Source organism: Brassica rapa, chromosome A09, assembly GCF_000309985.2.
Source record: "Brassica rapa cultivar Chiifu-401-42 chromosome A09, CAAS_Brap_v3.01, whole genome shotgun sequence".
NCBI classification, from domain to species: domain Eukaryota; kingdom Viridiplantae; phylum Streptophyta; class Magnoliopsida; order Brassicales; family Brassicaceae; genus Brassica; species Brassica rapa.
In genome coordinates, this window is record NC_024803.2 from 21022755 (window position 1) to 21040290 (window position 17536).

Genomic DNA, 17536 nt, shown 5'->3' on the forward strand with positions numbered 1-17536 from the left:
CAAGTTTCTGAACACACATGTAGTCTTAATAATCTATTTCTTCCCACTTTCTCTCTTTTCTTAATCTCGATTCCAACAAACAATGATGCTGATACAGTCCATCTTTATTCATCTTCTTTTTGAATTTCCCTCTTTCTTTTTCTATGTATATTTTTTTTATTTTCTTGACAAAGTGTAGGCGAATAATGGGGTCACAGGAGACACTCCTACCCCTCACTTCCAACGATGTGTGATCATTCCATTAGAAGGGAATAATGGGGTCTCATGAGACACTCTTACCCTTCTAAACCGCAAGAAATCATTTCAATCTTTTATTCATATAGATGCCAAAGAGAGAGAGAGAGAGAGAGAGAGAGAGAGAGAGGAGAGAGAGAGAGAGAGAGAGAGAGAGGAGCGAGAGAGAGAGAAGAGAGAGAGAGAGAGAAGAGAGAGAAGAGAGAAGGGAATCAGAAACACACAGACTTTTGATATCTTGCATATTTACATTGCTTTAACTCTCTATTCTTGCATGTTTTGATCATATAGATTAGGATATTAGCATTCTTAGGATCCATATTGCATTCATATGTCTTTATCAGGTAATGGAGTATCCCATAGAGTGATTTGAGGTGTTTAAGAGCACTTTGGTTCGAAAAGAGATGAAAAAATGAAGTTTGGACGAGCATGCATGAATGCGACGCGGGTAGTACCACGCGGGTTCACTAACCCGCGTTAACATGAAGAGATGTAAGCTCCGACGCGGGTTGAAGCCACGCGGGATCACCTACCCGCGTTGGCAAAGAAGAGACAACGAGGTGCCACGCGGGAAGAAGCACGCGGGGTCGACTACCCGCTCGTACGAGATAGGAAGATCATCAACGTCTTCATGTGGGGACGACGACGCGGGTGATACCCATCCTCCCCTACCTGCGTTACCGAAGGATTTTGTTCGAGGATTTACGCGAGTGAAGCAGCGCGGGAACGCCTACCCGTACGTACGATCTGAAGGCGCTTCGACGAGTTGACGTGGGGAAGCTGACGCGGGTTGCACCCGACGGAACACAACCCGAGTCGAGACTTATCCTTAGTCAAATTTTAATATTTTTTAAAGGCTTTTTAGACTTTTTAATGGAAACCATTAGGTTTACCAAAGATATAAATACTCTTGTAATCCTAAAGTTAGGATCTATCTTGTTTTCTATCTAATCCCAAAAGAACTTTTAGGTGAAAGATCTTATCTTGATCATATTCTCTTGTGATTGCTTGATTATCTTGATCACTAATCATGATTAGCACCAAATCATCATTGATTATTGGGCTCATCATGAAGAGTAGTGAGTAGTCATCTTTGGATTCATGTGCTAGGGTGATTAGAGAAGATCTAGGGTGTTTAGTGTTAGATCTACTTGTTTCCTTGCTTGTTGATGGTTCTCAATGCTATTTTAGTCATGATCACACTAAAATAGTTCTCTGGGCATTTCCTGCCCACAAGGTGTATGTTGAAATGCATGAACCAGCTCTTCAATGCTTTTAGCTTGCTTTACCTAAGAGATTAATTGTTAAAAGAGTTAAGATTGCTATTAACTTGTTCTCCATGTTTGATTTAGTAAAATTCAACCTAAGAGATTAGATGCTTAAGTTGCTTTATCAAAAGAACATTCATCTAGAGATAGGGCTTGTTTAGCTTAGTGTCTAGGCATAAGGAAAGTGTTTGATTGAAAACTTCCCACCTCTAGATTGGATCTATGTCACCCAAGATCAGATGCCTAGCCCCATGAGTCCTCTTGTTTCATCATAAGAAAGAAATCTTTGTCCTTTATTGCATTTTAGTAGTAATCTAGTCAAAAATCATCTCACAACTTGATAGCACTTAGATTAAGCATGGTCTTGCATTCCCTTTGCTTTAGAATCACTGAGAACTGGTTTGACATCCTTTATACTACAACATTTGATTAGGAGCCTTGAAAACTCCTAACATCAACTTTTACCTTCCAGACTTGCAGGAGGAATCCGATCTAATGTATATCAAGCCCTAAGACAAACAATTTAAGCTCAATTAGGTTGGAGATCAGCTTTGGTTCCTTCAAACATTCTCAACAAGTGTGGGTAATTAGGCAGGTGATCAACTTTTGTATATCTAATACACTCTGCAGTCAATAAATCTAATAGTGGTGCTAAAGAATGGTTAGATAATAAGTGAAATTGTAAAAGTTCATTATCCCCTTTTTGACTTGATAAAAACTTTTGAAAATATTTTATAAGACTCATAAATAAAATAAATATTGGTAAATCTCCCTCCCAAACTTAAATTACAGTGTCCCTAGTGTATATCTAGTCGACGTTTGGTGATGACATAAATCATAAGAACATAATTAACAAGGTAGAACGATATATTTGCTTGCTGATGTTTGATGTCGATCGACACAATTAAGTGTCCGTGAGTCTTAAAAAGTAAAACAAAGCTTGATTGTTAAATTTTGTGGCTGTATAAATATTTTTGGCTGTCCACATAAAGCAAAGGACTAACCATTCAACCTCAAAACTAAGTAAAACTTACCTAATAGTGGGTTGCCTTCCACTCAGCGCTTTGTTATAGTCATTTGCTCGATTTTCGAAATAGGTTGGCTAGTAAGGAGATGGATGACTACTTGCTGGGAAACAAGTGTCTACATCTTCTTTGCTCATCTGAAACCATGTACCAACGAAGCTTCTTATGCCTTCATCTCCTCTGGTACACTGGTTTTTTAGTATCTCCTTATCAACCTCACTAAAATGCATCCTTTTCTGAATATTTCCAATACAGCCAAGTTGCATTCTAAGTCTGGCATGAATTTTTTCCTCGATGTCCTCCAATCTCTTGGAAAATATTATCTCATCAAGCTTGTCTTCTAACAACTTCACTGTTACCAGCCTGCCTCACAAAGATGTGTGCCTATTGTCGATCGATGGTCGAGTGGAATTTTCTCCGGATCATGTCCATATCCTCTTTCAGCTCATCCATGTGTGTAGTCAGCCTTTCAATGCTGTCATTGACTGGATAGTAGACATCATCGAGCCTCTTGTAGGATTCTTCTAGTGACATCTCATGGTTCTGTAGATCCCATGTACCATATCATCAATATCTGCCTAGTTTTGGCAAGGTTCTGGTGAACTTTTCTGCATGTTCTGGTAGACAGATATGAGCTTGTTCATACATTGTAGCTCTTTCCAGAATTTCGCTGATGTCTTCCTTAGAAACATGAATGATTCTGCCATCTAGTGCTCGTGCATATCCATGCTCGTTTCTGTATATGCCGTATTCATCTCTTCTACCCCACTTGAATATTCTGTTCCCGCTGGAATCATAAGCACTCTTTCCAAACTCAAAGAGACCGTCGATCGATGCTCGGTTGTTGACGTTGATTAATGCTTGATCCTATTTATCTGCTTGCGGACTCGAAAGATTTCCTCTAGCTTTTGCAATAGTGTATGCGTCGTCTCTAGAGATGTGTATAGCTCGTTCATCCAGGGCACGTGACTGTCCTTCTGACTCTCTCAAAATACCAAACTCATCTGCTCTGAGATAACCAAAACCTGCACCAGCCGTCTGACTATGTTCCGTGATGAATGTTGACGATGTTTTGTTGTTTTCGTCGATCGATGTTTTCCCTCTGGTCTCATGGAAACCCTTGAGAACTCATGCTTCTTCCATGGCAAGGCCACAGAACTCAATAAGTGCTTCTTCTTTGTAGTCATCATACTTATCAGTCTCCATTGCGCTCATCTTCCTCTTTGAAGGTATAGCAGTATGAACAGGGAAGCTAAGTTGGTAGTAATCATTCTCCCTACTGTTGATAGATCCTTCTGGGAAATTGTCTATCTCATTCGCATGTTCACTGTCGATCAATGCTTCCAAGGTCTTGTCGATCTTTGCTCCAAACATCTTGTCGATCGATGCTTTAGGTTGAGTGGCGATCAATGATTCAGTCTCCGATTCCACTTCAGCTTCATGGTCGCAGTAGCAACTGCAATGAATCCTAGATCATTTTCAATCTCCATGTAGCCTGTCTGTTGCTTGACAACTCTCACTGGATCATAGTAGGCAGTAGGGTCTATGAGTGTTAGGCACAAGTTGTTGGTCTGCATGTCGCATACTGCTCCTACAGTAGCCATGAAGGCTCTCCCAAGTAGTAGAGAAGAATTCCAGTTGAGCTTGATGTACAGTACATGAAAATCTACTGGAACTAGGGCATTTCCAATTTTCACCTTAAGGTTTCTGATGATTCCTCCTGAGTTCCTCTGAGAAAAATACACAAAAGTGAATGAATCCTCTGAAGACTCTATCTTCACACCTAGATGGTAGAATGCTGACTGAAGATCCCGTATTGTAGAGCGCACAAGGATAATCAATGCCTCCTATCAAGCATGGTACTACAAATTTTCCAGGATCACTTTTCTTCTTTAGTGTAATCCTATGTCTCATCTTTTCTCTGACCTGGTGGAACATTATCCTAATGTCTTCTTCAGTTTTCTTGGTCTCTCTGAAGAACATCCACAACATGGGTAAAGTAAGCCTCCTCAAATGGCTTATCTATTGGGATACTTAGAATCCTCTTTGTGAAACTATCCATCTCTTTATCAGTGGCTCTTCTCTTCAGATGCTTAGGAAACCTTTTCCTTTCTCTTCCTCAAGGTTGTTCCCACAGTAGCCTGATCAACTTGCATAGGCTCTGGTGCATCTTCAGATTTCTCACTGATATTGTTTGTTGATGTCTCTGAAGGTTGAGATGGGTTTTTGAATGCATTCAATCGTGCTACATCTATTTTGGGTAGTTGCATTCGTTAGCAGAGAGGTGATCGTCGATCGATGCTAGAAGGTGACTGTCGATCGCTGGTTAATTCTCTCTATCGATCGGTGACTGGCTCATTCTGCCAATCGATGTTTAGACGTAAGGGTTTGAGTGTATTAGGATGCTTAGCTGTGAACTCTTCATGGGTCATGATTCTCACTGTCTCGCATGATACAATTGACTCCGTCGATCGATGTTGAAAAGCATGTATTGATCAGTGTTCATCTGCCTCCATCGATCGATGTTCTTTGCTTGGCGTCAGTTGACACCAATGTGAACTGCCGAAGCTCATAGAGGTTTCAAATTTGAATTCTCCCTCCTTAAGCTTTTCCTCCTTAACCACTTTCCAAAATCATCCTCTGTGATGGCATTCACGTAATACTTCAGTGATTCATCTTCTTTACCCTTGATGAAGGTTTTTGCCTCTTAATAGCGTCTTCTGTCTGAACCACTTGTGTCACCAAATTCTTCACAAGTGTGTTCAAGGCTTTAAACTTTGCATTCAGCTCTGTGTAGATAGCATCTATCTTCCCATTGACATTCATCATCAGCTTCTGCTGACCCTCAAGAACTTGATCAATCATTGCTTTTATCTTGCTCTCTCGAGTCTGTGGTGGTACGTTCTGATAGGAAGAATTTCCATAGTTTTTGTTGATGTTGTTGTTGAAATTGTTGATGTAGGCTTTTTGGAACTGTGAACTCTGGTTGAAATTACTCTTATGTCCATTGCCATAAGAGTTTATGTATCCACTCTGATTTCCAGGCTTATGATTCTAAAAGCCAGTTCCACTGATGAAGTTCACATCCTCCTTAAAGTCTTTGTCACTGTTGACGTATACAGCTGCTTCTACATCCTCTGCAAAGCTAACCTGATTCTTGAGAAGCTTGTGAAAAATATCCAGCTTAGCCTTAACATCATCCAACTCCTCTTTTCCTAGGGTGGCTGATTTTCTCTTCTCAAAATCAGTGTTCTTGGTGCTATTGCTAGATGCCAAGTTCTCAATCAGTCTCACAGCCTCTTATCGAGTCCTAGTGTTGAAGTGTCCATCACTAGCAGTGTCCAGAGCCATCTGATATGACAGCACGATTCCTCTGAAGAAAGTGCAAGCAGGTGCACTTCGTCGAATCCATAATGTGGACAGTCTCTCTGATCCAAGAGATTCTGAATGACTTTGTAGGCTCCTAGGTAAATGTAGCAACCTTTCTTTTTAAGTTCTCAGCTCATGACTCGTCAAAGAAATTGCGCAGAAACTCATTCTTGATGTCAGCCCAGGATGTAAGAGATCCTTGTGGGAACTGCTTAAGCCAACGCAAAGCATCTCCAGACAGTGAATATTTGAAGAGCTTGCAAAGCATCTCCTTAGGGACTTCATTGGCTTTAATGGCCAAAACCAGACCTTTGAACGGCTCTAGATGGTCCATAGGATGCTCATGTGATAAACCATAGTATGAGTCTGCGCCACAAGTGTAAATTATTGGGGTTTCACCTCGAAATCGGTCCTCTGGATAGCTGGAGGACGAATATCACATATGTTGGCGTAGTACTGATCTGGACTATTGTAGTTAGCCAACGTTCTAGGTTGAGCAGCCTCGTCTACAACTTGAGTAGCTGCAGGGGCTTCAGCATCTTGATCAGGAATTGCAGCCCTTTGATCATCTAACCTCTAACCTGCTGCATTATGCAGATGACCCTCCTAGTCATGCAGGTCTTCATTCTCATCTCGCTCTAGTATAAGGGTCGCTACCATGTCTCGCGAACGGAGGTCAATCGATTTTCTGATTGAAGTGTCAATCGGCGGTAGCTCACAATTGTCGATCAACAGATTTGGAATATCAGTCGACGTTTCCTGAGAAGTGTCGGTCACCAAACTGATGTTTTGTCGATCGATGCTGATCTCTTCTCTTTGCGGATTGTGTGTTCCAAGATTGTTGGGTCTGAGAATAACATTGATTTTTCCTTGTTGCTTCTAGTAGTGCTAGGCATGCACCTGAAAGAAATTAAGAAAATTTTTTATCAGTTTTCTTGAACAGTAGAAAACCTAGACTAAATCTAACTAGATAAGCTCTAATGTCGATCAAAGCCTCCGGCAACGGCGCCAAATTTGATATCACTCAAATTATCCAAAGGAGTAATTTATTCTCTCAAATAAGAGGTTCAATTGTAGTACTTAGGGATGAAATCCATAAGGAGCTAGGGCACACAATAGATCTAGGGTAAATAATGAAAACAGTAAATTCCAAGTAGGCGAACAAGGTAGTTGTTCAGTTGATTGATTTGAGATTTGTAAACAGTTATTAGAAAACGCTAGATCTAGGGTTTTCTATTCAGGTAATCAGGATTATAGAGCTATAGAATACTTAGGTTGTCAATCCTAGAACTCGGCTTCTTATGCAAAGATATCCAGTTTTCGCATATGAGTCTTATGTTTTGACTAATTTCAATATCTCAGATGTCGCTTGTTGATACGGATCGAACGTCAATCGATTGAAGTTATGGTAAGAATGTCGATTAATGTTCTCTTAGACCGGAATTAGCGATATGATCAATAGGTTCACTAGTATTGTTTAAATCAGCTTTCACTTGTTTCTAAGCAATCATAGCTCAAAGGAAATAATTCTAGTGCAGAACTTACTGTCGTAGTTGTCTACAATCCTAAGTTTAGGGTTCTAGTTAGCTACTCTAAAACACATGCATTAACCACAATTCTTTGAAGGATATTTATCTCCTTAGCAATTCTATATTTTGGGCTAATCCCTCATAACCTATTTAATCTAACAGGTGAATTACTCAGCATGGCAAAGCAATTCATTGGTATAAACTGAATAAAATGCATAAATAGATAGAGTTAAAAATATTGGAGTTCTAATACAAATGTCTGAAAGAGTTTTTGATCTTCTCTCTAAATACTATAAATCCTAAGTGTTGTTTTTTGTGAAAAGTAGAAAATAAGAAAGCGTGTGTTGCCCAGAACAATAGCAGAGCACATAAATATTAGGTTAAAAGTCGGCCACGGGTATTTCCATAAATATGTCGTGACTTGAGATTTAAGTTGGGTGGAAACCTAGCTGGGTTTTGCACGCTTTGCTGTCGATCAACGACACAGGATGTGCATCGATCGATGTTTGTCTCTGACCGTCGACTTTCAGACATGTTCGATGGTCAGCTACAAGTTTCCTTTCATTTCATCTCTAAAATGCATCCAAATCATTATTTTATCCAAAACACTCGTGAATCTGTAAATTTGCTAAAAAAGCCTAAAACATAATAAACAGTTCATAACACACTTATCACATAATTAAAAATAAATAAAATCTATGGTATATTATTTTTGTTGAAGAATACAAATTGTTTTTGTCTGATAAATGTATATATGAATGAACCAAATTGTTGTAGTCACGTTAGTGGCATGGGGTTGCATGAGATGAATGTCGTACAAAAATTATGTATAATGGAAATGTATACTTTATGATATCAGTTTCTATAGAAGACATATCATAGTTCGAATTATGAATCGTAAACAATTTGGGTCGAAATATAGTCGTGTAACGTAAATAACGAGATTCATTTATTGCTACTGTATACTTAGTGTCATTAGAAAAGAGCTATCGCAGAGGGAGTATCTATAATAGCTACCGAACACATAGCATATGAGAAAATGTTATGAAAGGCATATTATAGTATTTTCGTGAACTAAAAATGTAATATTTTTTGTAATGTTAAGACATTTTAATGTGTGTAAATTGACTGAAAAATAAAAATATGTGTATAGTCATTGTAATTAAAAAAAACTATGTTATTGAGTACCAATGACATATATTGTAATTTTTCTAGTAAATAAATTATTATTAAAATTAAAAGTTGAAGAGAGTTGTGTAATGCAACGTCAACCAAAATTGCAAACTCGTGAATAAATTGCTAAAACGGGGTTATTGTTTAAAAATGTTCCATTCTTAATATATAGGAAAATTAGGTGAAATAACCAAACAAAAACCCATAATTCATTATATAACCAAAATCAAACCCTCTCTCCTCTTTTCTCTTCCTATCTCTCTCTATTTTCTTTCTACAAAACTAATTTTACTTTTTTTTTGGTTATATCACCAATAAGCCCTAATATATAAGGTATTTTAGCAAAAAAACAAAAAACAAAAAAACGATAGTATATGAAATATGTATATAGTGTTATTTGTATACAAAGTCAAAATTCTCTGAATTTTATATCAATTCTTTAAGATTAATAAAGGACCACTATATTACTCTTATCACATGGCTTCTTACTTTGATCAGCACATGGATTCTTACTTTGATCAAGCCGCCCCTAGTGCATTATCTAGAATAATTATTAAGATAAAGACTAAGAACTTCACCAACTCTCCAACGTGGAAATTGCAGAAGAAGAAAATTAGAAAAAAAGTAGAGGACGCAGTGGCACATCTTCTAGTTTTTACTTCTTGTTTTTTGTATCTGAATGTGTTACACATTCCTCTTTATATCCTGGAATAACAAAACAAATATCTTACAATTTAGATAACCTAACCTTGGTTGAAAACATATGTCGTTTTACATCTTAATACAAGATTATTATTTCGTTCACCCTTTATTCATTATTGTTTTCTTATTTTATCTGCTTGCTCAGTCTTTTCCCTTCTAAAACACTTTAAAATCTTAAAATTATGGACGTACAATAAGTACATCAACTTTGTGAATACATATAACTTATATATTACCTAGCTGACTGATCAAATCAAAATGTCCTACTTCAACAAACAATGCTATGATAATTCCATATGAATAGAGAACTCGAGTTAACGTTCATAAATTAAATACGCCGGAAAGAAAGATTCTACTAGAAAAGCACGCCATAAAATGATTTTTCTTGAACTTTAAACCACTTTGCCGAAAGAAAACATAAACTGTAATTTAGACAAATATGTGTAGAATTATTAAACAAAACACAATTTATTCTCTTCTATGACTATATATGTAATAGACTATGTATATGATCAGAGGTGTGCCTATAGTGTTAGCAAAAAGGCATTAGCCTTAGGTCCCCACATAATTTACAAAAATTAGAGTCCAAATCTCTAAGAAAATCCTTGAAAATTGTTTAAATTTATATTTTCTACTTGAATTCAGAACCAAAAAATTACAAAAAATATTTTTTTGTTAAAATTATATAAAAGAAAATAACCTTTTATTTGTTCAAGTTCAAGTTTTTTAATTAATTTTGTTTTCTCAAATTTGTTTCTACCAAAAAATTGTATCTCTATTTAAAATAATTTATTTGTTAAACTTAGTGGTGTGAATGTTGATGGTTAGCATACTTTATCCTATTTGAACATATATAAATTAGAATGCCTTTTGTTTTTTTTCTTTATATTTTTTAAGATATTGAACATATCTTAAAAAAAAAATGCTTTATAAAAAATGAAAAGTGAAGTCATTTAAATACTATAATATTTTTAATATTATTTTATTTTATTTGTCTTTAGTATTTTATATTATATTACAATATAATTAATATTTTGATTATAAATAATTTTTCTAGTGAAAATCTAATGCTAAGTCATCGTATTTGTCTCAGATCCCTGATAGGATTGGCACTGCACTGTATATGATGACAATAATTCACAAAACTAAAAGCCTCCAAGTTAGACCCTTTATAGAAAAGTAAAGAAGATTCGTTTTACCATTGGCCTCCAAACTAGACCATTTTGTCTATAAAAAGATTCGTTAGCACGAACCTTCATTCACACAACGCAAGTCTAACCAAGTAATTTAGTTTAGAGACCAAAGAAAATGCGTTCCTCTTCATCTTCTTCATTCGACTCGACAACCCTAATAAAATTGGGATTTCTTCTTATTCATGTATCATTGTCTCACGCTCAACTAAGCACTTCCTTTTACGATAAAACATGTCCTCAAGTCTTTGACATTGCAACTAATACCATTGTCAATGCGTTGAGATCAGACCCTCGTATTGCAGCGAGCATACTTCGTCTGCACTTCCACGACTGCTTTGTTAATGTAAGATACAATATTATATTCAACATACTCACATATACAATAAGATTAAATAACTATTTTCAACTAAAGAAAAATATATTGGCATATACTTCTGTTCCATTAATGGATTTAGTTTCTTCTATACTTTTCATTAATATACAATAGCTATTCAGTGCTTCTATTCTCATGTTGTTGGTGTTCTAATTCCCTGTACACCTCGTTTAATTATAACCATATACTCATGCACCGTATCAATATTTATAAATAACTGAAATATAATAATTGGTAAAGATATCACTTTTCAATTGTTTATAAAATTTATATTGTTTGTAATTTATACATATATATATATATAAGAAAATATATGATTTATTTAAATAATGTTACGTTGTTGTATTAATTAAACATGTGATGTCAGATAGAAAAAAATCAGATAGATTATTCAATTTTTATTATATTAGGTTTCATTTATTTATTAAATTATAGTTATTTTCATTATATAACTAAAATATGTAACGGAAGTAAAATCGTGGTAATTTACTAGTTGCATTTAGTTATGTTCTTCATCTTAGATAGGTATGAGCATTTGTGAATTCATATAAACTAAAAACGGAAACTAAACTACAATGAATCTTTCCAGTAGATAAATTTTGCATCAAATGAAGAACCGATAGAATCTAAGTTTGGTCTCGATTTGATTCCTTTACGTTCCGAGTCAGTTTGGTTTTTACTATTAAAATCTGCTGAATACCTGAATTTTTTGGGTGTGGTTTGTTCTGAGGGTCTGACTGGTTTTTCTGCTACGATCCGCAAACGCAGTTTTTGCAGTTCGTAGAGATTGAAAGCATTTTGAAACAATCATACAAACCGATACAAATCACTCTAAACCGCTCCGAATCTCTTAAAATTAAAAGTTGGTTTCAACTAGCGTTTACAGTTGCAGGCGGTTACCTGTGGAAAAATAAATATAAAATTATTTTCAAAAATATTTTAAAATTTTAAAATGGAAATATTATAAATAAAAATATATACATATTTTATATATTAATTAAAATTCACAAACAGTATCATAATTTGCTTTAAAAACTTTAAACTAACTATTTATTAGAATTTTTAAACATTTATATACACAAATATATAAAGATATACACATATATAAAATGAAATAAAATATTTAAAAAAAAATTAATATAAATCTTCAAAACAGATTTTATTAAAATCTTTCAACTAATTTAATTTTTTTATAAGCAAACATAATATTTTTATTAATCATATTATAGTGATAATTATTATATTTTATTACAATAGTATGTTTTTTATATTTTTTAAATGTTATAATATGTTGATAAGGGTAATTTATTATTAAAACGCTGCAATATCTTATAATCAACCAGTCACAAATATCCCGCAAAAGCAACAATTTTCAAACGTTCTACCAGTCATACAAAACGCTTAATAACGCTTGAAACTGCAACCATCCGTATCAGAAAACTCCCGCACCAGTCAGGCCCTGAGTACATAGTACCCAAGAGTTCAAAATATACATAAAAACCTGAAAATATTTGAAAATTCAAAAAAAAAACTAAACCAACACATTCATAGTACCAAAAATCTGAAACCCCGAGAAAATATAAAATATAAAAAATATATTTGTAAATAATACATTTATGTCAACAACTAAGTAATACATTAAATATGACTTTTCTAAGTTTTCTTAAAACCAAAAAAAAAATTTTTAAAAAGAAATTAGTTCTCAAATTATCTGTTAATTTAATTCACAAATAATACTTATAAAACTAAAATCGTGAAAATAGTGTAAATTTAAACATAAAACATACTTTTAAAATAATGATACAAATATTTTGAGACATTCTTTTATTTTATTATATTTTTTTATTTCTTTTATTTTGAAATGAATAATTTATAGTAAAATATTAATTAAGAAGCAAACTGAAAACAGTAATAAGTGCTATTAGTATAATAATTATAATTTATTAAGGATGTTTATATAATTAACCATTGTGAAAATTAATATGAATGCAACAGGTAAAACTGATTTCAAATAATATTATATATATATATATAATATCAATATTGAAATTATTATTTGGATAACCAAATATTTGATTTAATTAGTATACCTCTACATCGAATAAAGTGCTTTCTTAAGTTTAAAATTCTGTTGTCAAAGCATAGTCAAAGATGATTTGTCAATAATGGGTAAACCCATAATCCAACTTGGCAAAATGTATTTGTATTATTGTATACCATATTTTTCTTGTCGGAGATCGAATCACAGTTTTCTCTCCAGCATCAAAATTCGAAACCATAGACTTTGAGAAACCTCTTTTTATACAATTTTCGGACACATCAGTTGACTGATGTTATATAGCTCTTTATGATAGATTTCTTGTTTCAGGTACGATAACTGAAAACATTAGAAATAATGATACTAAATCAATGTAAAAGGAAATGTAACAGATTTTTGTTTGAACAGCTGTTGAATACGTTGATAGTGATAGCGATATCTGGTCCAATTGACTAAATGTGACAAAAAATAACTGTTTTGTGAAGGGATGTGATGCATCGATATTGTTAGACAACACAACATCGTTTAGGACGGAGAAAGACGCGTTTGGGAACGCAAATTCAGCTCGTGGCTTCGATGTGATCGATAGGATGAAGGCTGCCGTAGAGAAAACATGTCCTAAAACCGTTTCCTGTGCTGATTTGCTCGCCATCGCAGCTCAAAAGTCTGTCGTTTTGGTATACATTTCTAACAATGCAATGCAAAATAACATTTCAATTCGTTTTGCTATTTAAAGACGGTTTCTATTCGAAAATACTAGATCAAAAGTACTTCTTTACTCTGACTTGACGTATAATAGGCAGGAGGTCCTTCATGGACGGTTGCAAGTGGAAGAAGAGACAGTTTAAAAGGCTTTATGGATCTTGCAAATAAGAATCTTCCTGGTCCAGCTTCTACCCTTAAACAACTCAAGGATAGGTTCAAAAATGTTGGACTTGACCGTCCTTCTGATCTTGTTGCGCTTTCTGGTACGTAATCATTATAACTTTTTTTTATAACCAATAGTTGTATTCATTAATAACTCTATGGTTATATATATTTTTCTTTGGTTAGGTGGTCACACTTTTGGTAAAAACCAATGCCGATTCATAATGGACAGACTTTACAACTTCAGTGAGTCTGGTTCACCGGATCCAACCCTTGATAAATCTTACCTCAGTACGCTTAGAAAGCAATGTCCCCGCAATGGAAACCAAAGTATCTTGGTAGATTTTGATTTACGTACGCCAACAGTTTTTGATAACAAGTATTATGTGAATCTGAAAGAGAACAAAGGTCTTATCCAGAGCGACCAAGAGTTGTTCTCTAGCCGTGATGCTTCAGACACGATCCCCTTAGTCCGAGCCTACGCTGATGGTCAAGATAAATTTTTCAATGCGTTCGTGGAGGCAATGAAAAGAATGGGAAGCCTATCACCTTTAACAGGGAAACAAGGAGAAATTAGATTGAACTGTAGGGTGGTGAATTCGAAATCTAAGATCATGGATATGGTAGATGATAATGAATCTGTCAGCTATATGTGAGGTTCTATGTCATTCTTCTAATAATAATACTAATAATCTTAAGCTGTTGTCGAGATGTAATGTTACGGGTTTAAGTAATTAAGCCCCTTAGATAAAAAAAAATCATTAAATAAACTAATCGACTAAAAATCTTACAAAATAAATCCTCAACTTTAATTCCGTTAACGTCTGTTATCCTTCATCATCAGTTTGCATAGATACTATGGTACATCTGGAAAAGAAGATATAATAAAGTCTTTAGTAATCTAGATGTGGATCCTCTAGATACCCTTAAACTGGCAGAAATGAAATCAAAACTCTGGGCTGAGGTACAAATATTGAATAATCAAAAGAGGACTCCACAGGTAAAGACTACGATTCTTCCGTCAATTCCAGGAAGATAGTGTTTCACGGATGGTTTCTGGAAAGAGAATGATATTTTTTCAGGTCAAGGATGGTATAATACCTTATAAGGATTTGAGGACTTGATGGGGGCAAAGAATATCCGGGCTTCCCTCTCTCCTTTTCATGTAGAGATGGAAGCGTTACTATGGGTAATGGAATGCATGAAAAACTTATTATAATTTCAGGTTACGTTTGCAACAGATTGTTCTCAATAGGTGAAGATAGTTTCATAACCAGAAGAATGGCCAGCGTTTGCAAGTTATTTGGAAGATATAAACAACTTGAAAGAGAGTTTTTTTCCGAGCACAGATTATCTATGTACCAAGAACGCATAACAAGAAGGCGGATAGCTTAGCCCACAGTCCTAGGAAGGAAACATCTTTTGTAGTTCACATGGATCAAGATCTCCCAGTATGGTTCACAAAGTCAATATGAGTCTATAAAGTTGATGACAAAAAAAAAACGTATGTTATCCTCCATCTAAAAACGGTGGTTTGAGGGTTTACAATTTTGAAAACTTAGTTGAGGAGTATTCTTGCGATTCAAAAATAGTTGACGGGTTTTATCACCAAAAATTATTAAATATTTAAAACTGATTTATGAGCCTTTTAAACTAATTTATAAATTCTTATACATTACTTTATTATAAAATTAATTTGTACATCCAAATTAACAATTCTTAATACTACTTAAAACTTAATATAACTTGGAAATATTAAATTATTTAATATTAGGCAATAATGATAAAATAAAATTTGTGTTTTATATCACCATTGTGCAATTTAAAATTTCTAAGTTATATTAAGTCTTAAGTAGTGTCGAGGATAATTCATCCATGAAGTTAATCATCATAATAGAGCAGAACGCTAGTCTTCTTTTCTTATTTTCACGATTTCTGACCTTGGATTCATACTTTCTTCCTATCCCCAAAAAATAATGCACGACTAATCTTATTCTATTTGATTTATGAATCAGTATGTTATATTTTTGTTTTATTGGTCAGTAAAATAATATATAATTGATGTATTATTCTTGATATATTGTATTACGTAGTATTAGTTCATGTTTTTGTAGTATCACGAATAATGTTATATTATTTTATCTTAACAAGTAGCAAGAATTTTAAAAGCTTATATAATCATTGTAAAACCATAGTAATCATTTGTAAAAGTATTAAAATATTTATGAAGCTTTATAAATCATTTATAAGATTGATAAAGTGATGTATTAAAATTTATAAATTAGTTTTATAGGCTTATAAATCAATCTAAAACAATGCATAAATGATAATACATATTTTAAAATATTTAATGAGTTTTAGTGATAAACCCCCACAATTGAATTGGAATTAAAATTGAGAGTTCATTTAATATGATTTTTAGTTGAGGGTTGTTCTTACTATTTATTTTTAGTTGAAGGGTTTAATTACTTAAAACCCTTTAGAAAATTATAAACTTGTTCATTCGTAATATCGAGTATACAACCGTACAGAGTTCCATCAAGAGATTTATGTATCGACCCGATCATCCATGAATAATGACGTGATCAGAGATCTTAACATTGCCAGAATGCTAATAGACATGGGAAGCACTACTGATATCATCTTCAGAGAAACCCTCAAAAGGATGAACACTTACCTATCTGAGCTCGTCCCAACGCCAAAACCAGTAACTGGTTTTTGTGGGTCAACGACAATGACTCTCGTATCAATCAAGCTTCATGTTTTGGCTGAAGGCGTGACAAAGATCGTCAATTTTTGAGTAGTGGATCACCCACCCATATATTACGAAATCATGGGAACACCTTAGATAAATTCCATGAGGTCCGTCGCGTCAGCTTACCACCTATACATCAAGTTCCCAATTCCGAATGGAACATTAACAATTTGGAGATGCCAAAAACAGTCGATCCTATGTTTCTAACTGAGTACAAGCTACAGAAATCAATACTACATCAATGGTAAAGTCCAAAAGCACGAACTCAACTCAATCTACGGCTGATAACATATTGGAAAAAGATGACCCAGAAACGTCAACTCAAGCAACGGCTCCAAACAAAGAAAGCAAGCAAGCTTCCAAGCCCAACGCTCTAGACAACTCGGAAAATCCGATTCCATAAAAAGTTGTCATCTAGTAACAGTCATTAGGAAGTGTAAAAACACTCACGGCAACACACTGAACTACCAATGGTTTGATCTTCGAAAAGGATACCTAAAAAATTTGTCAAAAGACCAGTTCAACTGTCCCCCTCTCAAAAAGATAGGGAAATGGGTACGTTTAAGTATACTCGTATTTCTCATATTTTAAAATATCTACTTCATGTACTTGATATTTTCGAAACTTTTTTGGCAATAAGAAAACCCAGTTCGGCTTAAAACGTCTAGCTAAACACTTTTGTCACAAAACACTCGCTCTCGCAATCACTTTACAGCTAAAACATCAATCTACGATTCCGCTATCGTATAGCCCGTACAAACGCGATCTTTCTCCTTAAACAATTCCTGAACAACTAGTGGTTAAACGAAATATTTCGACGGAAATTGTTAACGTCGTTTTAGTCCATTTTCCTTACATGTTTGATATGCTTCTAGTCAAACATGGTCCTTCAAAATCATATTGTTCTCTACTCACAACCACTTATTGTTCTCTTACACGATTTTGTACGAATCTTCATCTAGACTCTGATACCATTACTAAGAGATAATGTACTAGGAAAACTGTGTGTA

The 17536-nt window shown here is 34.4% G+C and overlaps 1 protein-coding gene across 1 annotated transcript; it reads left to right on the plus strand.

The window, feature by feature from the left end:
- Positions 1–10435: 10435 nt before the first annotated feature.
- Positions 10436–14545, plus strand: LOC103838802 (peroxidase C2). Its single transcript, XM_009115253.3, has 4 exons — positions 10436–10836; positions 13390–13581; positions 13704–13872; positions 13958–14545. Exons 1-4 carry the CDS (start codon positions 10609–10611, stop codon positions 14425–14427), a joined length of 1059 nt encoding a protein of 352 aa, XP_009113501.1. The 5' UTR covers positions 10436–10608; the 3' UTR covers positions 14428–14545.
- The last annotated feature ends 2991 nt before the right edge of the window (positions 14546–17536 follow it).